The sequence below is a fragment of the Scyliorhinus canicula genome, chromosome 11 (genome assembly GCF_902713615.1).
Source record: "Scyliorhinus canicula chromosome 11, sScyCan1.1, whole genome shotgun sequence".
NCBI classification, from domain to species: Eukaryota; Metazoa; Chordata; class Chondrichthyes; order Carcharhiniformes; family Scyliorhinidae; genus Scyliorhinus; species Scyliorhinus canicula.
The window spans coordinates 94,637,663-94,662,962 of record NC_052156.1 but is presented as its reverse complement, the minus strand read 5'-3'; the positions used below and the strand labels follow the sequence as shown (position 1 = coordinate 94,662,962).

The 25,300-nt window shown below is 48.3% G+C and overlaps 1 protein-coding gene across 1 annotated transcript; it reads right to left on the bottom strand.

The window, feature by feature from the left end:
- Positions 1 to 812: 812 nt before the first annotated feature.
- On the bottom strand, positions 813 to 9,346 carry rpl32 (ribosomal protein L32). The gene is made up of 4 exons (XM_038810857.1): positions 9,212 to 9,346; positions 6,121 to 6,221; positions 5,657 to 5,838; positions 813 to 989 (listed from the first exon to the last, which is right to left on the bottom strand). The coding sequence occupies exons 2-4, from the start codon at positions 6,214 to 6,216 to the stop codon at positions 860 to 862; spliced, it is 408 nt and encodes a 135-aa protein (XP_038666785.1). The 5' UTR covers positions 6,217 to 6,221; positions 9,212 to 9,346; the 3' UTR covers positions 813 to 859.
- Between the last annotated feature and the right edge of the window lie 15,954 nt (positions 9,347 to 25,300).

The following is a 25,300-nucleotide window of genomic DNA, read 5'->3' as shown; positions in this document are numbered from 1 at the left end:
TGATGGACTTGAGGTTGTTTTCGTTAGAGAGAAGAAGGTTAAGAGGTGACTTAATAGAGGCATACAAAATGATCAGAGGGTTAGATAGGGTGGACAGCGAGAGCCTTCTCCCGCGGATGGAGGTGGCTAGCACGAGGGGACATAGCCTTAAATTGAGGGGTAATAGATATAGGACAGAGGTCAGAGGTGGGTTTTTTACGCAAAGAGTGGTGAGGCCGTGGAATGCCCTACCTGCAACAGTAGTGAACTCGCCAACATTGAGGGCATTTAAACATTTATTGGATAAGCATATGGATGATAAGGGCATAGTGTAGGTTAGATGGCCTTTAGTTTTTTTTTTCCATGTCGGTGCAACATCGAGGGCCGAAGGGCCTGTACTGCGCTGTATCGTTCTATGTTCTATGTAACAGACCAGCCCCCCCCCCCGTACACCGGCCAAGCCTCCCCGTGCGCCGACCAAGCCTCCCCCCTCGCACACCGACCAAGCCTCCCCTCCCCCCCGCACACCGACCAAGCCTCCCCTCCCCCCCGCACACCGACCAAGCCTCCCCTCCCCCCCGCACACCGACCAAGCCTCCCCTCCCCCCCCGCACACCGACCAAGCCTCCCCTCCCCCCCGCACACCGACCAAGCCTCCCCTCCCCCCGCACACCGACCAAGCCTCCCCTCCCCCCCACACACCGACCAAGCCTCCCCTCCCCCCCCCCCCCCGCACACCGACCAAGCCTCCCCCCGTACACATACCAGGCTCTCCCCCCCCCCCCCCCCCCCCCTCACACACAAACACCCCCACTAAGAAACAGTGCAGAAGGTTCTGTATTTGGAGGTTTTATTGAAGAAATGTTGCTTTCAGGCCACTTTATTCATTCTCTTCACTGCGTAATCTGGCATTGGGATTAGTGATCCTGATTGCAAGCTGGGCTGCTCTCTCTACAATTGTCTTGCGGTTTTTGGAGGAGACATTGTGAGCAATCTCTGCACAATAAGTCCTAGAAAAAGAAGAAACTGGTTACAATTGTACCAAATTTGGGCTAGTTAAAGAGTCCATCTACAGCAGTCAGTTTATTCATTGTCAAAGTAGCGGCTGGTGACTATCAGCAATGAAAGAACAGCCCTTCACCTCGAACTTTGCAGTCAGTGGCAAATTGGCTCATTATTAACTGTCGATCTCACATTATCCACTGAATCCTAAGTTCAGGAAGAAGCTCCAGGACGCCACGGTTCACAGATGCTTCTCTTGAATCAAGCTTGAGCAGAGCTGGGGGAAATCGCTAGACAGAAACGTGGTGACAATGAGAATTCCCTGGTGAGTAGTAATGGAAAGTGATTTTGTCGAACTGAAGTTTAACATTGTTCTGGATAACCCATATATATTGAAGAGCCTCCAGTTGCTGGAACTGGAGGGTTCGGAGCTCGAGGAATACTGGTGCTGGTGACGTCGCAAATTTGCTGAAGTACATCTTCGAGGAGATGGTCTTTGGCAGGGCAGAGAACTCAAACTGGATCAGAGTGCTGTACACCAGTGACAGGAGCAGCATATAAGTTTAAGGTGAGAGGGTAGAGATATAAAAGGGTCCAGAGGGGTAATTGTTTTCACAGAGGGTGGCGAGTGTCTAGAAAGATCCGTCAGAGGCAGTGATAGAGGAGGGTACAATTTTGTCCTTTAGCTCACCACCTTCCCAAGGGCAATAGAATGCTGGCATAACCATCGACCAAAACCTGTCCTGTCAATGATGTGAGCCCCAGATGGCGTGTGCTTCGTTATATAACAGAGCGAGCTTCAGATTACAGGGGTATTGAGATCAATTAATGGCAGAATGAACCCACTGAAGGTGGACAGACTGCAGCTGAACAGATTTGGGACCAACATAGAGGTACAGATAACTAAAAGAAGTTATACTAAACCGTTATCAACTCCTAACCAGAGAACTGTGTCCAATTACAGGGCATCACACTTTGGGAAAAATGTGAAACTACAGAAGGATGAACGAGAACAATTCCAGAGATGAGGGGTTAGTTTGGTGGACAGACAAGAGTAGCTGCTCAGCTCAGGGAGATTTGAAAGAGAAGTTTTCAAATAGAGAATTCTGATCGAGTCAAGAGAAATTGTTGGCAGAATAATAACTAACCAGAGGACAGCAAAAAGAACAATCAGCAAGAGTAAAAGCAGGGGAAAAAGAGATTTATTTGCTTCTAGCAGCTTCTGATGGTGGCACGGTGGTTAGCACTGCTGCCTCACGGCGTGGAGGACCCGGGTCACTGTCCATGGGAGGTTGCACATTCTCCCAGTGTCTGCATGGGTCTCACCCCCACAACCCATAGATGTGGAGGGTAGGTGGATTGGCCATGCTAAATTGCCCCTTAATTGGAAAAAAATATAGAAAATAAAAATGCACTGTCTGAATGTTTGCTGGACTATGAGAGTATGATTAATTGGATGGCTTGTTCAAAGCCTTGTGCTGGACCATTCTGATTTTAAACAGTTCACAGCCAGCATGCTTCGTTCTCTCCAGGATGAGGAATTGTCGGTATTCCTTCCTCAGTCTGGCACACAGACACAAGAGATCTCTCCCCATAGCCCTGTATCAATCCCAGATTAATCCTACTGTTCTGCTCTCTCCCATAGCCCTGCATCAATCCCCAAACTAATCCTATTGCCCCACTCCCTCCCCAAGTCTTGTATCAACCCCCAAACTCTCCACATTAGCCATCGTGAAGAATGCAAATTAGTGGTAGTGAGAGATTGCAGGTTTTTACATGACTCTTTTGAAATGGCAGCCCACTTTAAAAAATTTCAAACCGCACAGTTGTCATAGCTTTGTCCCTGTACATTTAGTCTTTTCACTCCTCCCCAGTACATTTGGCACTGATAGCATTCCTGTAACAGGGTGTTGAATGCTACAATATTCTATCTGCACTGACTTGCAAGGAGTGATGTATTTGGATATTTCTCGCCTTGCCTCGTCTTTTCACATATCAGCCGCCAGCCTCAGGTGTGTTCAACCAAAACATGTCCCTCTCAAATCTTCTCCACTGCTTCTAGTTTCCAGCTGGCCAGTGCACACTGTCACATTTCAAAACTTTCTTCCCCATGCCGAATCATAAAACAGCTATGATGTGGACAACGCAGAGATTAGGGCAGCACAGTTGCTTCACAGCTCCAGGGTCACAGGTTTGATTCCCAGCTTGGATCACTGTCTGTGTAGAGTCTGCACGTTCTCCCAGTGTCTGCATGGATTTCCTCCGGGTGCTCCGGTTTCCTCCCACAGTCCAAAGATGTGCAGGTTAGGTGGATTGGTCATGATAAATTTAAGTGCCCAGGTTAGGTGGGATTACTGGGTTACGGGGATGGGGTGGTGGCGTGTGCTTAAGTAGGATGCTCTTTTCAAGGGCCAGTGCAGACTCAATGGGCCGAATGGCCTCCTTCTGCACTGTAAATTCTATGAGGTTGCTTCGAGAAACCATTTTCCCAATCTGAACAACAAACCCATGTCAACCTACGAACCAGCGGCCCAGCTCCGCTGGCACAACATGCTCGATTCTTGAAAATAACGGAACAAGTTTTTGGAAGAGTTCCAGATTTGGAAGGTAAATGAGATAGGTAAAATGCTTCTACAAAACTTGTGCGGTCTATTGCTGAACAAGGCCAACCTTGATTGCCTATTATTCAGTTGCAACAATCCTTCTTTGCCAATTTGATAAAGGTGGGACTACTTTCAAGGGCAATTTGGATTCAGCCATGTTGGTGTGGGACCAAAGTCACGTTTCAGCCTCAGCTGGGGAAGGACTGTGGCTTTTCTTCCACTGGCCACATACTGAACGAGTTTAGCTTTAACCACACCCCATCATGCTCACTGAAACTGATAGCTCTGCAACAAGATCAAAAACAAGCTGCCTTTGAGAAAACATCCACTGCAGCATCCAGTTATTTCCTGTACTCTTATATATTATCTTCATTATGAATTTAAAGAGTTTCCCCACAATTGGCAGGGAGGATATGCTGGAATTGTATAAAACGTTGGTTAGGCCACAGCTAGAGTGTTGTGTGCAGTTCTGGAATACACATTACAGGAGGAATGTGATTGCACTGGAAAGGGTGCAGGTTTCCCAGGATGTTGTCTGGGATAGAGAGCTTTAATCATGAAGAGAGATTGGATAAACTTGGGATTGTTTTCGTTGGAACAGAGGAGATTGGGGGGGGGGGGGGGGGGGGGGGGGGGGGAGGGACGACACATGATTGAGATATACAACCTTTCCCCTTAGTGGAGGGAAAGAGTCCATGCCGCCCAGTTTCTATCACTAAGCTCGTCCCACTTGCCCGCATTTGGCCCATATCCCTCTATACCCATCCTGCCCATGTAACTGGCCAACTGCTTTTTAAAGGACAAAATTGTACCCGGCTCTACCACTGCCTCTGGCAGCCCGTTCCAGATGCTCACCACCCTCTGTGAAGAAATTTCCCCTCTGGTCTCTTTCATCTCTCTTCCCCCTAAACCTATGCTCGCTAGTTCTAGACTCCTCGACCTTTGGGAAAAGATGTTGACTGTCTACCTTATCTATACTCATTATTTTATAGACCTCTATAAGACATCCCTAAGCCTCCTACACTCCAGCGATCAATGACCAGGGGGACACAGAATACGGTGAGGGGCAGGAGTTTAGAGGGGATGCGAGGAAAAGCTTTTTCACCCAGAGAGCGGTGAGAGTCTGGAGATCACTGGCTGAAAGAGTGATAGAGGCAGAGACCCTCACATCATTCAAGTCATATTTAGATGTACAACTTGCCATCGCAAATGCACACGGCCAAGTGCTGGAAAATGGGATTAGAATAGTTAGGTGGTTGTTTTAGACGGGTCTAAAAAAGATGGGGCTTTTTTGTCCTCTAGACCGCTATGGCGATTAAATCAGAAATTAACTACCTTGAAATTCTTCTGGAAAATAGACGTCTGATTTGGGAGCTGGGCGGTCCCAATCTGCAGCACTTTGGAAGCACAAGGCTTTGTTTGACCATTCTCCAACGGTAGAAACACGTTGTGGTCAGCATAGGGGCAAGTTCATTCATATTCAGACTGTTTTACCCCCATGTCACTCAAAGTGTATTTCCTCATTGATCATCCCTCTTCTGTCTCAGCGATCTGTCCCACTCTCAGTGTTAAAGAACAAAAGACAGACATTGCACTTTTATTGCCTCTTTTCCAGCCACCCACTCTGATGTCCGGCTATTGGAGTAATTTCGTAGCGTAACGTAGAAATGGTAGTCGCAGCAAGTGAACAGTGAACTGCCACACAGAATGATGGGGTGTCTTTTTGTTTAATTTCTGACACTGCCTAAATGGGTGGCAAAACAGTTTCAATTGGACCTTTTAATAGAGAATTGCAGATTCTTAGATAGACATCTATAGTATTACGGGGAAAGGGAGCACCCAACAACTTTTAAATAACCTGGAGTAAAACACACCTCTTGGGGAAAACATCAAGCCACATGGGTTGCAATCTTGAGCTTTTCTACTCTGGCCCAGTAACATGTCTTAGCCATAACCTAGGAACGTCGAGGAATATTGAGTTTATCACTTATCTACATGGACTCCTGATATAACTAGCCCTGCAGACTCCAATGAGAAATCCAGTGGCAGTCAGTCCCAAGAGGAACGCTTACTTGTTGCTCATCATTAGGACTTCCAGCTCCTTGACATTGTGGACCAGGAATTTCTTGAATCCAGAGGGCAGCATGTGTTTGGTCTTCTTATTGCTGCCATAACCAATGTTAGGCATCAGAATCTGACCCTTAAACCTCCTGCGCACTCGATTGTCAATCCCTCTGGGTTTACGCCAGTTACGCTGTTAAAGACAGGAACAGATTTTAATAGAAAATAAAGTTCTCCAAATTCATTTACGTTGCGCCAGTCCAAAAACATCCAAAGTCTTGGATAGTCCTTCAGCATGACTGCATCTCCCTCCCCACTCCTGACCAGTTCACCTCTCCCAATGTAACACATATTCAACTAAATACTGTAAAACAGCTCAAAGCAAACATCTAAACTGCTGTTGAGGATCTGTGGCTGATCACACCCTCATTGAATACCAATATAGTATCTTGAGTGAGAGAGTCTAATATCTTACCGCAATCTTCACATAGCGATCTGACTGATGACGGATGAACTTCTTTCTGCGTTTCTTCACAATGTTGGGCTTGATGAGTGGTCTTAGGGCAGCCATGGTACCTATTAGAGAAAACATTCAGCTGAGCAATAGCAATTGACAGCTCCACACTAATTATCCTGTGGTCTATGTTAGCAGCTCATGTGACTGCCCAAAGACTCTCCTGATAGTGAGATATAATTCCAGGACAGGACTCCTGTGACCCACCAAGAAACCAGTCTGAAAATACCACCTGGTTGTGTGACTGGACGAAACCACAGCCGTAAGTCAATGTTCACCCAGGGCTGATGCACTCCAGCTCACAGCAAATAGGCCATTTGCCTCATCAAATCCGTCCTTGTATTCTTGACCTTTCTAAGATGCACCAGTCTATGCCTCAGCTACTCACTGTAATAACATTCTCTGCATCAACAAACACTTATGCAATGAAATGATCCTCACCATCAACATTTTTAACTGTTTCTCTCCCCATTGCCACAATGTCTGACTCCCACCCAGAAGAGCTGTCCGTAAGGATTCCATAACAATCCACAAGGGTTTTCATTTAAATTACCTCCAATCTGAAACCTCCCCATTCTGATGAAAACACTCCCATCCTTTGGTGTCTCCTCAGTAGTCATTTCCCAATCGTGACATTAATTTGTTAAATCCACACACAAAGCTCCATCTCATTTGTACACATTCATCATTCTATTACCCCTTTTACAAAAGCGAAACTTGTCTTTCATCACTCTCATTTATGTGAGATGGGAGCAGACCATACAGCCTGTGAAGGCTGCTTCGTCATGCTACACAATCATGGCTCAACTCCACTTGCTCGCTCACTCACCATACCTCTTGATTTCCTGACAAACCCAGCCTTAAAGTTATTCAACAATGGAGGATCCACACCATCTGGGGTCGAGAATCTGATCCCTCATCCATACATTGCACCTTGGCGACTTCCACACAGACAACTCTACCCTGCACTGGCTGGCTCTGACACCCGGGAACACGCAGCAATTTCCCCCAATACAGAGCAGCCACCAACTACATCAGCTGTTGGTTGCAGCAGCTCCAGTTTTTCCAGTTGAAACCGGTGGAGAAACAGCAAATTATTTTGTCTGGGTACATAGAACATAGAACAGTACAGCACAGAACATGCCCTTCGGCCCTCAATGTTGTGCCGAGCCATGATCACCCTACTCAAACCCACGTATCCACCCTATACCCGTAACCCAACAACCCCCCCCTTAACCTTACTTTTATTAGGACACTACAGGCAATTTAGCATGGCCAATCCACCTAACCCGCACATCTTTGGACTGTGGGAGGAAACCGGAGCACCCGGAGGAAACCCACGCACACAGGGGGAGGACGTGCAGACTCCACACAGACAGTGACCCAGCCGGGAATCGAACCTGGGACCCTGGAGCTGTGAAGCATTTATGCTAACCACCATGCTACCCTGCTGCGGGTAGAATCCCGAAAGTGCAGAACAAGGCCATTCACCCATCAGGTCTGCACCGAATCCCCGTCCCCGAAAGAGCACTGCATCAAGGCCCACTCCGTATGCCTGGAATCCCACCTAACCTGCACATCTTTGGGCACTAAGGGACACGTTAGCATGACTGACCCAGTGGGAGAAAATCCACAGAGAAGGTGCACACTCCAGTCACCCAAGCGTCAAACCTGGGTCAATAACAGCTCAATGATGCAAACTTCTTCAAACATGTAACAGATGTGTCTCCCACTCACTAGTTACCAAGGTGAAGGGCAATTGGAATGGGTTCTTCCACTACCTGAAAGAGCACAAAAGTCACCAGATTGAGTGGCAGGTGACAAGGATGCATCATTCAAACTGACATCAGCCCATGCTGATGGAAGGAGCTCAGAGCTGCCACAGCATTATTGAAACAAAGTGGCATCTTTCCTATTTCACTCAGTATAGAACATAGAACTGTACAACACAGAACAGGCCCTTCGGCCCTCAATGTTGTGCCGAGCCATGATCACCCTACTCAAACCCACGTATCCACCCTATACCCGTAACCCAACAACACCTTAACCCCCCTTAACCTTACTTTTATTAGGACACTACGGGCAATTTAGCATGGCCAATCCACCTAACCCGCACATCTTTGGACTGTGGGAGGAAACCGGAGCACCCGGAGGAAACCCATGCACACAGGGGGAGGACGTGCAGACTCCACACAGACAGCGACCCAGCCGGGAATCGAACCTGGGACCCTGGAGCTGTGAAGCATTTATGCTAACCACCATGCTACCCTGCTGCCCCTAATGTATGTAATGAACAATTGTAGGACAGAGCTTAAAACCAGGAAATTTAATAGACAAGAACATGGGTGAATCAGCAAACTGCTGGTTCATGCTGTAGTGACAAACACAATTGTGTTCCCCAGGAGTCAGTATGCTCTTTCCGTTAAATTACTGACCTGGAGTTGAATACACAGGGCATAATTCCAAAGTTTTAGGATGACAGGTAGATAGACACACGGCTCATTAAATTTAAGGCAGCAAAGTGGCAAAAAGTGAGGTAGCAATGGGAATGGTACAACTTTACAGAGGATGCAGCAGGGAGAGCGGAGGTGGACAGAGAACAGCAGAGGGGAGCAGGGCAGGGCGAGAGACTATGGACAGGAATCTTTGGGAGTTGTAGCAATGTGTTTTTACTCTACTTTTTTAATCATTAAGAACCCAGTCATTTTTTAATAACTCTTCCCTGCTCCTTCTGTTCGGTATCTTCTAAAATTGTCATTTACTCTAAGCAAAATGCCCCATTTACACTCACTGCCTTCAATTTACTGATCTGTATCTACACAGATCATCAATCCCAGAGTCTGCTGCATCCTGCCCCGACTCAGAGCGCCCAACACCCAGCTCAGTGCGGATCCGGGGCCTGGAGCCGACAACCAGCCATCCAAGCTTGCGGCGTCCCATCCAGCCCCAAATACGAAGCGGCAGAGTGGGAGCGGGGCGCAGCAGTGCTGCCGGCGCGGGAGAGGAGGCGGATGGCGGCAGATTGAGAGAGATGGCTGCGGATAGGCCTCACCTGCTGGCCGCTCGCTCGGCGCAAGAACCGGAAGAGAAGGCCTCGCGCAGGCCGCTGGGATATATATAAACGGCCCGGTGGGCGGACGTGACGTTTGCTCCAACCGCAGCTTCCGGCGTCCCTGTAGTGCTGTCATGGAAACAAGTTCCCGGATGTAGCTGAGACATTTACAAAAAGGCCCCAATGGCGTCGAGTACCGAATAAAATACAATCCCAATAATGCAGAAGGAGGCTATTCGGCACATCGAGTCTGCACTGACCCTTTGAAAGCGCACTCTGCCAAGGCCCAATGCCCCAGCTAAATTTCCACATCCTTGGATCCTAGAGGCAATTTAGCATGGCCAATCCACCTAACTTGTACATCTTTGCACTGTGGGTGCAAACCGGAGCACCCGGAGGCAGAAATAGTGACCCTCGCCCATTCTGACTGCACCCTGATGCCACACCGCACCCTAGTACCCGATCCCATCCACCCAGACCCCATCCTGACCCCAGGCTCCATCCATCCTTTTGGGCCCAAACACTACCCCCCCCCCCCCCCCCCCCCCTTCACCGCAAGAGCAGGAACTGCTTCTGCAGCCACCTCTGTCCCAGGCTGCATTAACCCGGCTGCATTAACCCAGCAGCAGTGTACACTCCACTCCCCAATGCTTCACCTCCCTGTTTGAAACCTTACATCCTCTTCATAATGTTCCAATTCAGAGACCACAGCTCCACGAGATCATCAAAAAGTAATTTTCTGCTTCAATTTAGGACATCATTACAAAATGAGTGGTGTCAAAGGCAACTTTTAAAGGGATGACCTTTTATTGGCTTGGATCGAATAATACGTCTGGTAGTCGGTATACGGTACCCTGGACAATGCTGTAAGACCATTGGTGTGGGAGGTACCTGAGACTGCTGTATCATTGGTGAAGCCTGCCTGCTGGTTCCGCCCAGTAAGGTGGAGTCTCCCCAGCAGCTGCATTCTGTACCTGCACTGCTGGGGCAAACATCTAGTACAATAAAGCCTTCAATTGTCGTCCAATCGGACTTCTGGAGTCATTGATCGAGCATCAATTTATTGTACTAGATTTTAAAGAATGGAGCTCCGAATCAAGCTGGAGTGTTTGCAACTCAGCCCCCATGCGGTAAATGCAGCAGCAACCTTCAAACACTGGCTGGCGACCTTCAACGGGTACCTCAGGACGGCCACAACTAAACCGACGGAGGACCAGAAGATGCAAGTTCTTCACTCAAGGGTGAGCCCAGTGATCTACACCCTCATGGAGGATGCGGACAACTTCGAGGCTGCGATGGCCCTGTTGAAAAGACACTATATTCGCCCAGTGAATCAGGTCTACCCCTGACATCTGCTGGCAAATCCCCGGGGATCACTGGAGGACTTCTACCGTGTGCTCCTGGTGTTAAGCAGGAACTGTGACTACCCACAAGTTTCAGCCAGCGAGCACACAGAACTTTTGATCCGAAACGCATTCGTTGCAGATATGCTGTCCTACCAAATCCGCCAGCGGCTGCTAGAAAAAGAGACACTAGGCCTCAAGGAGGCACGGGCCCTTGCTAGCTCCATGGATGTAGCCTCCCGCAACGCCCGCGCGTACGTCACCGACCGCGCGGCAGCCCCTTGGGCAACGTGGAACCCCCGCGGCCGACTCCGATGTATCCCCCATCCCCCTGCAAGCTTGTGCGGCACGACTACCAGGCAACCCTGGGGGACTCCGCTGCTATTTTTGCGGGCAAGCCAAGTACCCACGGCGGCTCTGCCCGGCCCGCTCCTCCATCTGCAAAGGGTGCGGCAAAAAGGGCCATTTCATGGCGGTATGCCACGCCCGGGCGACCGCCGGGGGCAAAACGGGACCGCCACCCCAACCTTCTTCACAAGCCACGTGCGGCCAGCCGCCACCGCCATCTTCCTTTCCCAGAGCCACGTGTGGGCCCTGGGTGCCGCCATTTTGCTCCCCATGGACCACGTGCGACGGATAGGCGCCGCCATCTTGCACACCCCCAGCCATGTGCGACCAGTGGGCGCCGCCATCTTGGCTGGAGTCTCAGGACCCTGATTCAGGTGACCACTCATCACCCGAAGAAATTTTCCAGCTTTGGCCACGACTTGCCTCGGTGACCCTGGACTAGTCTCGGCCCCGAACGCTCGCGACCGCGACGACGACCGTGCTTATCAATGGGCATAAATCATCCTGCCTGATCGACTCCGGGAGCACAGAGAGCTTCATTCACCCAACACGGTAAGGCGCTGTTCTCTTCCCATCCACCCAGTTAATCAAAAAATCTCCCTGGCCTCCGGGTCTCAGTCAGTGAAGATCAAAGTGTTCTGTGTAGAGAACCTCATGGTCCAGGGAAGGGAATTAAAAAATTTCCGCCTCTACGTCCTCCCTCACCTCTGCGCAGCCACGTTCCTAGAGTTAGACTTCCAATGTAACCTCCAAAGTTTAACTTTTAAATTCGGTGGCCCTATACCCCCCTCACTGTCTGCAGCCTCGCGACCCTCAAGGTCGAGTCGCCTTCTCTTTTTGCGAACCTCACCCCGGATTGGAAACCCGTCGTCACCAGGAGCAGACGGTACAGTGCCCAGGACCGGACCTTCATTAGGTCGGAAGTCCAGCGGTTACTGAAGGAAGGCATTATCGAGGCTAGCAACAGCCCCTGGAGAGCTCAGTAAAGACCGGGAAGAAGCATAGGATGGTCATCGATTATAGTCAGACCATCAACAGGTATACGCAGCTCGACGCATACCCTCTTCCCCGCATATCTGATTTGGTCAACCAGATTGCACAATACAAGGTCTTATCTATGGTGGATCTCAAGTCCGCCTACCACCAGCTCCCCATCCACCCTAGCGACCGCAAATACACTGCATTCGAAGCAGATGGGCGGCTCTACCACTTCCTAAGGGTTCCCTTCAGTGTCACAAATGGAGTTTCAGTCTTCCAACGAGAGATGGACCGAATGGTTGACCAGTACGGTTTGCGGGCCACATTTCCGTACCTCGATAACGTCACCATCTGCAGCCACGACACAAACCTCCGTAAATTCCTCCATACCGCAAAAGTCCTTAACCTAACTTACAACAAGGACAAATGCGTGTTCAGCACCGACCGTCTAGCCATCCTCGGCTACGGAGTGCATGATGGAGTTATAGGCCCAGATCCCAAGCGCATGCGCCCCCTCATTGAGTTCCCCCTCCCCCTCTGCTCCAAGGCCCTGAAACGCTGCCTGGGATTTTTTTCATATTATGCCCAGTGGGTCCCCAATTATGTGGACAAGGCCCGCCCACTAATCCAATCCACGGCTTTCCCCTGTCGGCAGAGGCCCGCCGGCCTTCAGCCGCATCAAAGCGGACATTGCAAAGGCCACGATGCACGCAATCGATGAATCCCTTCCCTTCCAAGTTGAGAGCGACGCGTCCGATGTAGCTCTGGCGGCCACCTTCAACCAAGCGGGCAGACCCGTGGCCTTCTTCTCACGCACCCTCCACGCTTCAGAAATCCGCTATTCCTCAGTTGAAAAGGAGGCCCAAGCCAGAGTAGAAGCTGTGCGGCACTGGAGGCATTACCTGGCCGGCAGGAGATTCACTCTCCTCACTGACCAACGGTCGGTTGCTTTCATGTTCGATAATGCACAGCGGGGCAAGATAAAGAGCGATAAGATCTTACGGTGGAGGATTGAGCTCTCCACCTACAACTATGAGATCTTGTATCGTCCCGGGAAGCTAAACGAGCCTCCTGATGCCCTACCCCGCAGCACATGTGCCAACGCATAAGTGGACCGACTCCGGGCCCTCCACGAGGACCTCTGCCACCCGGGGGTCACTCGATTCTTCCATTTCATCAAGACCCGAAACCTGCCCTACTCCATCGAGGAGGTCAGGACCGCCACCAGGAACTGCCAAATCTGCACGGAGTGCAAGCCACACTTCTACAGGCCAGAGAAAGCGCATCTGATAAAGGCTTCCCGTCCCTTTGAATGCCTCAGTGTGGACTTCAAAGGGCCCCTCCCCTCCACCGACCGCAACACGTACTTCCTGAACTTGATTGACGAGTACTCCCGGTTCCCATTCGCCATCCCCTGCCCCGACATGACAGTAGCCACCGTCATAAAAGCCCTCTACAGTATCTTTACACTGTTCGGTTTCCCCGCCTACACATACAGCGATAGGGGCTCCTTTATGAGCGATGAACTGCGTCAATTCCTGCTCAGCAAGGGCATTGCCTCGAGCAGGACGACCAATTACAACCCCTGGGGAAACGGAGAGGTAGAGAGGGAGAACGGAATGGTCTGGAAGACCGCCCTACTGGCCTTACGGTCCAGGAATCTCCCAGTCTCCCGCTGGCAGGAGGTCCTTCCTGATGCTCTCCACTCCATCCGATCACTGCTGTGCACCACGACCAACCAAACACCTCACAAACGTCTCCTTGTCTTCCCTAGGAAGTCCCCCTCCGGGACCTCGTTCCCGACCTGGCAGCTCCTGGACCCATCCTGCTCCGCAAACACGTGCGAGCGCACAAGTCGGACCCATTGGTCGAGAGGGTCCATCTCTTTCACGCTAACCCTCAATACGCCTACGTGGCGTACCCTGGCGGCTGATATGGTCTCCCTTCGGGACCTGGCGCCCACTGGATCCCCACCCACACCCCCACCACCACCACACCCCTCCCTCCCACCGGCACCCGAGAAGTTAAAATAATGACGTTTCACACACACAAAATTAGTGACAGCTGAAGATTTAAAATAGTAATCATAAAAACCAGAATATAACTCAGTCTGTTTAGGTGCAGACCTGTTATTTCATAGTTACACATATCTGAAGTAAAGACTTTGAAATTGCAGCAATATCTCGGCTGCTGTGATGGCTCCTAAAGTTGATCTGCCAGAGACTGGTTTCTCAGGTAGGCTTGGCGAGAGTAGTGAGAGGTTCCAAGTTTATCTTTCAATGTATTGTGATACGGTACTTCGTCTAATTGATTCTAGCAGCCTGATGGTTTTTCGTGCAGGACCTGACTTCGATGATATTGAGTCCCTCTGAAGATCTCTCTGTCTGAAATCTGTTTGAACTTCTGTAAATATCTGTCAGCACAGAACCAAGATGTGGCCTCCCAACAGTGTCAAGTCATGGTCCAACTGCAGGGCAGCACGGTGGCGCAGTGGGTTAGCACTGTGACCTCACGGCGCTGAGGTCCCAGGTTCGATCCTGGCTCCGGGTCGCTGTCCCTGTGGAGTTTGCACATTCTCCCCGTGTTTGAGTGGGTTTTGTGGTGATTGTAGATCTGTGTAGATGCAATACAACTGAGCAAGCACTAGAGGGAGCACGGGAGAGCTATAAATACAGAGGAACAGGAAGTGAGGACACACTTCACAGAAGGGGGAACTGGCAGCAAGACACAGGCAGGCAGGCAGGCAGCATTGAGGTAGCTGTAAGTTAAGCTCTGAAGACAGAACAAACTCACAATAAAGCATCTTGGCAGCACAGTAGCATTGTGGATAGCACAGCTCCAGGGTCCAAGGTTCGATTCCGGCTTGGGTCACTGTCTGTGCGGAGTCTGCACATCCTCCCCGTGTGTACGTGGGTTTTCTCCGGGTGCTCCGGTTTCCTCCCACAGCCCAAAGATGTGCAGGTTAGGTGGATTGGCCATGATAAATTGCCCTTAGTGTCCAAAATTGTCCTTAGTGTTGGGTGGGGTTACTGGGTTATTGGGATAGGGGGTAGGGTAGACCTTGGGTGGGGTGCTCTTTCCAAGAGCCGGTGCAGACTCGATGGGCCGAATGGCCTCCTTCTGCACTGTAAATTCTATGATTAAACTATGATCTACTCCAACTTTGAGACTATGAGCTTTATTAAGACACAAGGAACAACACAAGTTTCACCCCCACAACCCAAAAATGTGCAAGCTAGGTAGATTGGCCATGCTAAATTGCCCCTTAATTGGGAAAAAAATGAATTGGGTATTCTAAATTTATTTTTAAAATGTCATGGTCCAAATAAGGCTTTGTGGTAATCTCATTAAGGTGTAAGATTCTGCTCCAATCTGTGGTTGCAGTTCACCCAGATCTTGTACTTTTTGGAAAGGCAAATTCACATTTTACAATGAAAGTGTCAGTGGAGTTTCATTTATTTGCTGAACTGACAAACATTGAATCAATATCAGAAAATATCAGAGAAGGCTGTTTTGTAATTTTTAGTCTTTTAAAGTGTAGTTTTTGAAAAGATAGATTTTTCTAAACAGTCATAATATCATCAGACCAGTATAGCTGAGAGAATAGAAACATATTTCTCATTTCCAATATGGAACTTACGAGGTGGCATGAACTGTGTTGCCCTGTCCTACTTTTTTGCAAGTATTTCTGTATCCTTGGAAGATGGGAAGGAGGGTTGTGCAGACCTTGGGATTCGGGAGGGAATAATAATTTTAATTTAATTTAATTTATTTTTAAATAATCTTTATTATCACAAGTCGGCTTACATTAACACTGCAATAAAGTTACTGTGAAAATTCCCTAGTCGCCACACTCAGGCACCCGTTCGGATACACAGGAGAATTCTGAATGCACAAATTACCTAACAGCATGTCTTTTGGGACTCGTGGGAGGGAACTGGAGCTCCCAGAGGAAACCCATGCAGACACGAGGAGAATGTGCAGACTCCGCACACACAGTGACCCTAGTGGGAATTGAACCTGGGACCCTGGAGCTGCGAAGCAATAATGCTACCCACTTGGGGTTGGTTTAGCACAGTGGGCTAAATTGTAGGCAGCAGCGTGGGTTCAATTCCCGTACCAGCCTGCCGGTGCGACTAGGGGCTTTTCACAGTAACTTGACTGAAGCCTACTTGTGACCATAAGCGATTATTATATTATTATTACTGTGCTGCCCATCAATTATTTAACTGAGTCACAATGCATGTACATAAGAACATAAGAACATAAGAACTAGGAGCAGGAGTAGGCCATCTGGCCCCTCGAGCCTGCTCCGCCATTCAATTAGATCATGGCTGATCTTTTGTGGACTCAGCTCCACTTTCCGGCCCGAACACCATAACCCTTAATCCCTTTATTCTTCAAAAAACTATCTATCTTTACCTTAAAAACATGTAATGAAGGAGCCTCAACTGCTTCACTGGGCAAGGAATTCCATAGATTCACAACCCTTTGGGTGAAGAAGTTCCTCCTAAACTCAGTCCTAAATCTACTTCCCCTTATTTTGAGGCTATGCCCCCTAGTTCTGCTGTCACCCGCCAGTGGAAACAACCTGCCCACATCTATCCTATCTATTCCCTTCATAATTTTAAATGTTTCTATAAGATCCCCCCTCATCCTTCTAAATTCCAACGAGTACAGTCCCAGTCTACTCAACCTCTCCTCATAATCCAACCCCTTCAGCTCTGGGATTAACCTAGTGAATCTCCTCTGCACACCCTCCAGCGCCAGTACGTCCTTTCTCAAGTAAGGAGACCAAAACTGAACACAATACTCCAGGTGTGGCCGCACTAACACCTTATACAATTGCAACATAACCTCCCTAGTCTTAAACTCCATCCCTCTAGCAATGAAGGACAAAATTCCATTTGCCTTCTTAATCACCTGTTGCACTTGTAAACCAACCTTCTGTGACTCATGCACTAGCACACCCAAGTCTCTCTGAACAGCGGCATGCTTTAATAATTTATCGTTTAAATAATAATCCCGTTTGCTGTTATTCCTACCAAAATGGATAACCTCACATTTGTCAACATTGTATTCCATCTGCCAGACCCGAGCCCATTCACTTAACCTATCCAAATCCCTCTGCAGACTTCCAGTATCCTCTGCACTTTTCGCTTTACCACTCATCTTAGTGTCATCTGCAAACTTGGACACATTGCCCTTGGTCCCCAACTCCAAATCATCAATGTAAATTGTGAACAATTGTGGGCCCAACACGGATCCCTGAGGGACACCACTAGCTACTGATTGCCAACCAGAGAAACACCCATTAATCCCAACTCTTTGCTTTCTATTAATTAACCAATCCTCTATCCATGCTACTACTTTACCCTTAATGCCATGCATCTTTATCTTATGCAGCAACCTTTTGTGTGGCACCTTGTCAAAGGCTTTCTGGAAATCCAGATATACCACATCCATCGGCTCCCCGTTATCTACTGCACTGGTAATGTCCTCAAAAAATTCCACTAAATTAGTTAGGCATGACCTGCCTTTTACGAACCCATGCTGCGTCTGCCCAATGGGACAATTTCTATCCAGATGCCTCGCAATTTCTTCCTTGATGATAGATTCCAGCATCTTCCCTATTACCAAAGTTAAACTCACTGGCCTATAATTTCCTGCTTTCTGCCTACCTCCTTTTTTAAACAGTGGCGTCACGTTTGCTCATTTCCAATCCACCGGGACCACCCCAGTCTAGTGAATTTCAGTAAATTATCACTAGTGCATCTGCAATTTCCCTAGCCATCTCTTTTAGCACTCTGGGATGCATTCCATCAGGGCCAGGAGACTTGTCTACCTTTAGCCCCATTAGCTTGCCCATCACTCCCTCCTTAGTGATAACAATCCTCTCAAGGTCCTCACCTGTCATAGCCTCATTTCTATCAGTTGCTGGCATGTTATTTGTGTCTTCCACTGTGAAGACCGACCCAAAAAACCTGTTCAGTTCCTCAGCCATTTCCTCATTTCCCATTATTAAAACTCCCTTCTCATCCTCTAAAGGACCAATATTTACCTTAGCCACTCTTTTTTGTCTTATATATTTGTAAAAACTTTTACTGTCTGTTTTTATATTCTGAGCAAGTTTACTCTCATACTCTATCTTACTCTTCTTTATAGCTTTTTTAGTAGCTTTCTGTTGCCCCCTAAAGATTTCCCAGTCCTCTAATCTCCCAGCAATCTTTGCCACTTTATATGCTTTTTCCTTCAATTTGATACTCTCCCTTATTTCCTTAGATATCCACGGTCGATTTTCCCTCTTTCTTCCGTCCTTCCTTTTTGTTGGTATAAACCTTTGCTGAGCACTGTGAAAAATCGCTTGGAAGGTTCTCCACTGTTCCTCAACTGTTCCACCATAAAGTCTTAGCTCCCAGTCTACCTTAGCTAGTTCTTCTCTCATCCCCTTGTAATCTCCTTTGTTTAAACACAAAACACTAGTATTTGATTTTACTTTCTCACCCTCCATCTGTATTTTAAATTCCACCATATTGTGATCGCTCCTTCCGAGAGGATCCCTAACTATGAGATCATGAATCAATCCTGTCTCATTACACAGGACAAGATCTAGGACCGCTTGTTCCCTCGTAGGTTCCATTACATACTGTTCTAGGAAACTATCGCGGATACATTCTATAAACTCCTCCTCACGGTTGCCTTGACCGACCTGGTTAAACCAATCGACATGTAGATTAAAATCCCCCATGATAACTGCTGTACCATTTCTACATGCATCAGTTAGAACATAGAACATAGAACAGTACAGCACAGAACAGGCCCTTTGGCCCTCAATGTTGTGCCGAGCCATGATCACCCTACTCAAACCCACGTATCCACCCTATACCCGTAACCCAACAACCCCCCCTTAACCTTACTTTTATTAGGACACTACGGGCAATTTAGCATGGCCAATCCACCTAACCCGCACATCTTTGGACTGTGGGAGGAAACCGGAGCACCTGGAGGAAACCCACGTACACAGGGGGAGGACGTGCAGACTCCACACAGACAGTGACACAGCCGGGAATCGAACCTGGGACCCTGGAGCTGTGAAGCATTTATGCTAACCACCATGCTACCCTGCTGCCCCACCATCTCGTTACTATTTGGTGGCCGATAGACTACTCCTATCAGTGACTTTTTCGCCTTACTATTCCTGATTTCCACCCAAATGGATTCAACCTTATCCTCCATAGCACCGATGTCATCCCTTACTATTGCCCGGATGTCATCCTTAAATAACAGAGCAACACCATCTCCCTTACCATCCACTCTGTCCTTCCGAATAGTTTGATACCCTCGGATATTTAACTCCCAGTCGTGACCATCCTTTAACCATGTTTCAGTAATGGGCACAAAATCATAGTCATTTACGATGATTTGTGCCACCAACTCATTTACTTTATTCCGAATACTACGAGCATTCAGGTAAAGTACACTTATGTTGGTTTTTTTACCTCTGTTTTGAATCTTAACATCTCCAGTTTTATTCCTTTTGTTATTACTGGGCCTATTCACTGTGCTCCCCTCAGTCACTGTACCTTGTACTGTCGCCCTTATGGATTTCTGACTATGTCTTCTCTGCCTTGCACTTTTCCCCTTACTTCCTTTTGTTTCTGTCCCTGTTTTACTACCTTCCAACGTCCAGCATTGGTTCCCATCCCCCTGCCACATTAGTTTAAACCCTCCCCAACAGCTCTAGAAAACACCCCCCCTAGGACATCGGTTCCAGTCCTGCCCAAGTGCAGACCGTCCGGTTTGTACTGGTCCCACCTCCCCCAGAACAAGTCCCAATGCCCCAGGAATTTGAATCCCTCCCTCTTGCACCATCTCTCGAGCCACGCATTCATCCTATCTATCCTGACATTCCTACTCTGACTAGCTCGTGGCACTGGTAGCAATCCTGAGATTACTACCTTTGAGGTCCTACTTTTTAGTTTAACTCCTAACTCCCTGAATTCCGCTTGTAGGACCTCATCCCGTTTTTTTACCTATATCGTTGGTGCCTATGTGCACCACGACAGCTGGCTGTTCACCCTCCCCCCCCAGAATGTCCTGCAGCCGCTCCGAGACATCCTTGACCCTTGCACCAGGGAGGCAACATACCATCCTGGAGTCTCGATTGCGTCCACAGAACCGCCTGTTTATTCCCCTTACGATCGAGTCCCCTATCACTATAGCCCTGCCATTTTTCTTCCTGCCCTGCTGTGCAGCAGAGCCAGCCACGGTGCCATGAAGCTGGCTGCTGCTGCCTTCCCCTGGTGAGCCATCTTCCTCAACAGTATCCAAAGCGGTATATCTGTTTTGCAGGGAGATGACCGCAGGGGACACCTGCACTGCCTTCCTACTCTTGCTCTTTCTTTTGGTCACCCATTTTCTATCTCCCTCAGTAACCTTCACCTGCGGTGTGACCAACTCGCTAAACGTGCTATCCACGACCTCCTCAGCATCGCGGATGCTCCAAAGTGAGTCCATCCGCAGCTCCAGAGCTGTCAAGCGGTCTAACAAGAGCTGCAACTGAACACACTTCTTGCACGTGAAGGAGCCAGGGACAGTGGACGTGTCCCTGAGATCCCACAACGCACACGAGGAGCATGACACGGGTCTGGGATCTCCTGCCATGTCTTAAACCCTTGGTAAACTTAAACAACTAGAATTTCAAAATAAAAATAAATAAATTAGACAATGAAAAGAAAAAGAGAGACTACTTACCAGTCACTTACCAGGGTTAAAAAGCACCTCCTCACACTCTGCACCGAATTACCTCACTGCACCAAATTACCAAGTTTCAATCTCCCACTCTGTATGAGTCTCACTCCGGATGTGTCTCCTGGAAAAGTGCTCCTTGTACAGTCTCCTGTACAGATGCAAAGGATACAGAAAGACGCAAGAAATCCCGAATAAAATACATTCCAGGAGGTCCTGACCCAGGACACGGGATGGAAAGCCAAATTCTGAGATATTCCCAGGAAATTCAAGCTGGTTGATCACCCTGTTGATGAGTCGGGAGGGGGTTGCTGCGGTGTCCAGTATATGATGGAATTTATCACACAGGAATAGGCTATTACAAAGTAGGTGCACTATCCCAGTGTTTCTTTCGCCCCTTGTTCAACTAACCCTGTCACTCATATTCTACTGCTTTGTTTTTTTGTTTTGTAAATTTAGAGTACACAATTGTTTTCTTCCAAATAAGGGGCAATTTAGCATGGCTAATCCACCCACCCTGCACATCTTTTTGGGTTGTGGGGGTGAGATCCACACAAACATGAAGAGAATGTGCAAACACCACACGAACAGTGACCGGGATCGAACCAGGGTCCTCGGCGGCGTGAGGCAGCAGTGCTAACCACTGCGCCACAGTGCGACCTGTCCCTCATGGTCTGAGCTTCCCTTTGAACACATTCATCTGATTCACTTCAATCTCTCCATGTGCAAATTCCACACTATTAAGATCCCTGACCAGACCCCAACAGTGGCTAGGATAATGGACAGAAAACCCAAATTTTATTTAATTTGTAAGACTGTGAAGAAGGGTACTTTGCTCCAGGAGTGATTCCACGCACAAATAGGGGTATGATATTATTGCCTTTCTTACCTACTGTAAATATGGCAATCAATGAGGTTGCCCTTCTTTCTTTGCATATCAATATTATCTTGCTCAGAGTCGCCAGGTATCAAATGATACCACCACAAGGTTCAACCGGTATCGATTAAGGGGCCAAACATCTGTTAGTTAGTTCAAGACCAAGGGTACTTTATTTACACACACAATTAATCATGCAACATAGATACTACTAGTTAAACTACACCTATCAACTATGACAACCTGTACTTAACTTCAGGCACCCGGCTTAGGTCAGAGGAACAGTGGCCGTTGTTTGGATCTGTATCTATCGGGTCTGTAGAAGTAACTGCTGCTCAGCTAGGCTCATCCGTCTAGTAGTGGCCGTTGAACTTGAACTTGCTTCTGGTGGTGCTGCACTTGGAAGTAGACGTTGCCGGAGCGCCAGGTCCAAGAGAGGCCGAACACATGGTGGTTTCGCTCTCTTTATCCTTGGGGGTTTTCATGCTCTTTTAGGCGGTCCTTCAGTTTAGACCCCACTAATTTGGTAATTCTTGATCACTGTGTTCAATTCAAACCAATAAAGGGGCGGGTGCCTTGATGGCCGGGTGTGTCCTAAGCGGTCATTGACCCTGTTTACGCTTCCCGAGAACAGGGAGATGCGCTGAAATGTCTGAGGTTGTATCGGTCGCTCAAGTGTCAGTCCTTTGTCTGACGGAGATGTGCCATCAAAATGCTAATCGGTTGGGGGTTTCGATACCGTCTGGATTCCTCGCTCACAAATATACATTCAGGATCTGAGCCTGCCTGAATCTCGCATTGTCCATTTTTCCCGTTATGCCTTGCGACCTTCCCTGTTCCTTATTGTAAGTGGCCATCCCAGATGGCTACGGTATATTAAAACAAACTTTATTAGTAACACAGGATTAAAATAACTATAACCCCATACAAGAAACTAGATTACAATTATCCATTGAACAATGTTTAACAATACAATGAAACAAAAATTCCTAAATGCTATCTTTATCTCCATTCAAGCAAAACCCATCTAAGGTCAAAATCCACTTTTATATACAGTTAGCAGACCCAGGAATACTTGCTCAATAAAGATGTCTTGGATAAACAGCTGGAGGAAGAGATATCATTCAGGACCCAGTTTACCGATTCTTGCCCATCTCAAACTACTGTTTAACCTGGCAGCCTTTGAAAATGATCCTGTCCTGTTCACAGGAAAATCTTTAACTAGTATTTTGAGAAAAACTTCTGGTCTGTCCAAGGTCAATTATTTAACTGAACTCAAACTGAAAACTCAACACTTGACTGCTTCAGGCTTTGGCTCCTCCCATTAACTACATCATCTCCTAAAACTGAACACAATGTCTCTAATTATCCACTCCCCAGGGAACCCTCTTTTGGATTGTGGGGGTGAGTCAGCAAAATTCTATCAGCCCAACTTTTAAGATGCTTTAATTGCATCTCCAAAAAGCCTAGCTGTCTTTCAAAACAGGATTTTAAAAAAACATGACTGCAGCAGTCATGCTAACCTAGACTTTTAACCCTTACTGCACCAAATACATACAATACCATATATCGGAAATGTATACATTCATCACAGCAACAAACTCTAACTACTCTCTGGGTAAAGGAGTTTCTCTGAATTTTGTTTTGGATTTATTATCTTGCACATATGGTCTCTTATTTTGGATCTCTTCACCAGTGGATAGTTATTTTACACCTACCCTCTTGAATGCATTCAAAATTTTAGAGGCCTCTAGCAGGTCACTCCTCAGTCTTCTCTTCTACCCAGCCTTTCCTGTTATCTGCAATGATACTCCTCATGATTTATGAATCTACACATCCAAGACCCTTTGTTCACCCACCTGGTGCAGACCGTTTGTGTCTTCCAGCCACACTTATCTAACTGAAGTTCATGTACCATCTCCATGCTCATTTTGCACATCTAGCAATGCCTTTCTGTGCCTTGCTGCAGTTCCACCCCCAATTTGGTGTAATTTACAAATTTGCTTCAAATTTCCAATTCTCATTGTGAACAGTGGTCCCAGCACTAGTCCTTGTGGAATGAGGAGGGTTCGATTTCCTCAGTAGGTTCTGATGACCTAAAATACATTGTCTGATGGGGTAGAAGCAGATTCAAAAGTAAATTTTCAAAGAGAAAAATACAACAATAGCAGCTTGCATTTATACAGACCTTTGAAAAAAAGAATGATCACAACACAGAGAAGGTGCCATTTGACCTGTTGTGTCCTTGCCAGCACCCAACAAGAGCTGCTCAATTAGCCCCACCCAGCTGCCGTTTCCCCGGACCCCAGTTAGCCCCACCCAGCTGCCGTTTCCCCGGACCCCAGTTAGCCCCACCCAGCTGCCGTTTCCCCGGACCCCAGTTAGCCCCACCCAGCTGCCGTTTCCCCGGGCCCCAGTTAGCCCCACCCAGCTGCCGTTTCCCCGGACCCCAGTTAGCCCCACCCAGCTGCCGTTTCCCCGGACCCCAGTTAGCCCCACCCAGCTGCCGTTTCCCCGGACCCCAGTTAGCCCCACCCAGCTGCCGTTTCCCCGGACTCCAGTTAGCCCCACCCAGCTGCTGTTTCCCCGGACACTGCTAAGAGCTGTTTATTAAACCTGGGTTTGAATCTCAACACAGCAAGTGGCGGAATTTGAATTCAATACAAAGAAATCTGGAATTAGGCGTCCAACGATGGCAACATTGCCGATTGTTGTAAAAACCCATTGGGTTCACTAACGTCCTTAAGGGAAGGAAATCTGCCCGTCCTTACCTGGTCTGGCCTACATGTGACTCCCGGCCCACAGCAATGTGGTTGGCTCATAACTGCTCTCTGAAATGACCCAGCAAGCCACTCAGCTCAAGGGCCATGAGGGATGGGCAAGAAATGCTGGTCTAGTCAGTGACACCCACATCCCATGAATGAATAAAACAAAAATCTTATTCTCTATTGAAAGCCTCTATTAAATCTGCTCCCAGCACACTCTCAGCTGCTGCACTCCAGATCATCGACCTGAAACACTGATGCACGATCAATTGAACAAAGACTAGAGTTGGATACAACTGAGGCTTTATTGCTCTAAGATCTGTGGCCTCCCACAGCAGCTGGCGAAATGGCTGCTGCGTGGGGGACACACATATTTATACTCCGCCTACTGGGCGGAGCCAGCAGGCAGGGACTACCGGCGAATCTGTAGTACAGGTCCTACCATACATCACCTAATAAAGGTGTAACAGTGGTTTACCACATTCACCCCCTGTTAAAATTGAGTCCGGCGGGGGTGGTGGAGAACTATATACAGCAATTAATTGATATTTACAGTATTTGAGAGCGAAAAAAAATGTCTTTTGAAGTCCAGTGGACCAGTTAGAGATTTAACCGGTCCGGGGCCTTGATGTTCCGCTGGGAGCGACGTTGCGGTGGCGGCGATGTCGATGCTGGTCTGATGTTCGGTGAATCCGGGAGCGTGCCGAAATCCTCTTCATCCTCGGGCGTGGGCAGGGGGAGGATGGATGGTCCTGGAGGGAGTGCTGATGGGAGCGCTGGGAGAGGAGAGGGTGGCACCGGGCCGAAGGGGTGTGTGTGTGTGAGGAACCTGCTGGTGCCAGGTCCCTGAGGGAGACAGTATCCTGGCGGCTGTCGGGGTACGCTACGTAGGCAGACTGGGGGTTGGCATGGAGCAACTGCACCCTTTCCACCAACGGGTCCGCCTTGTGGAGTCGGACATGCCTGCAGAGCAGGACTGGTCCTGAAGCTGCAAGCCAAGTCGGGAGCAACACCCCGGATGTGGACTTCC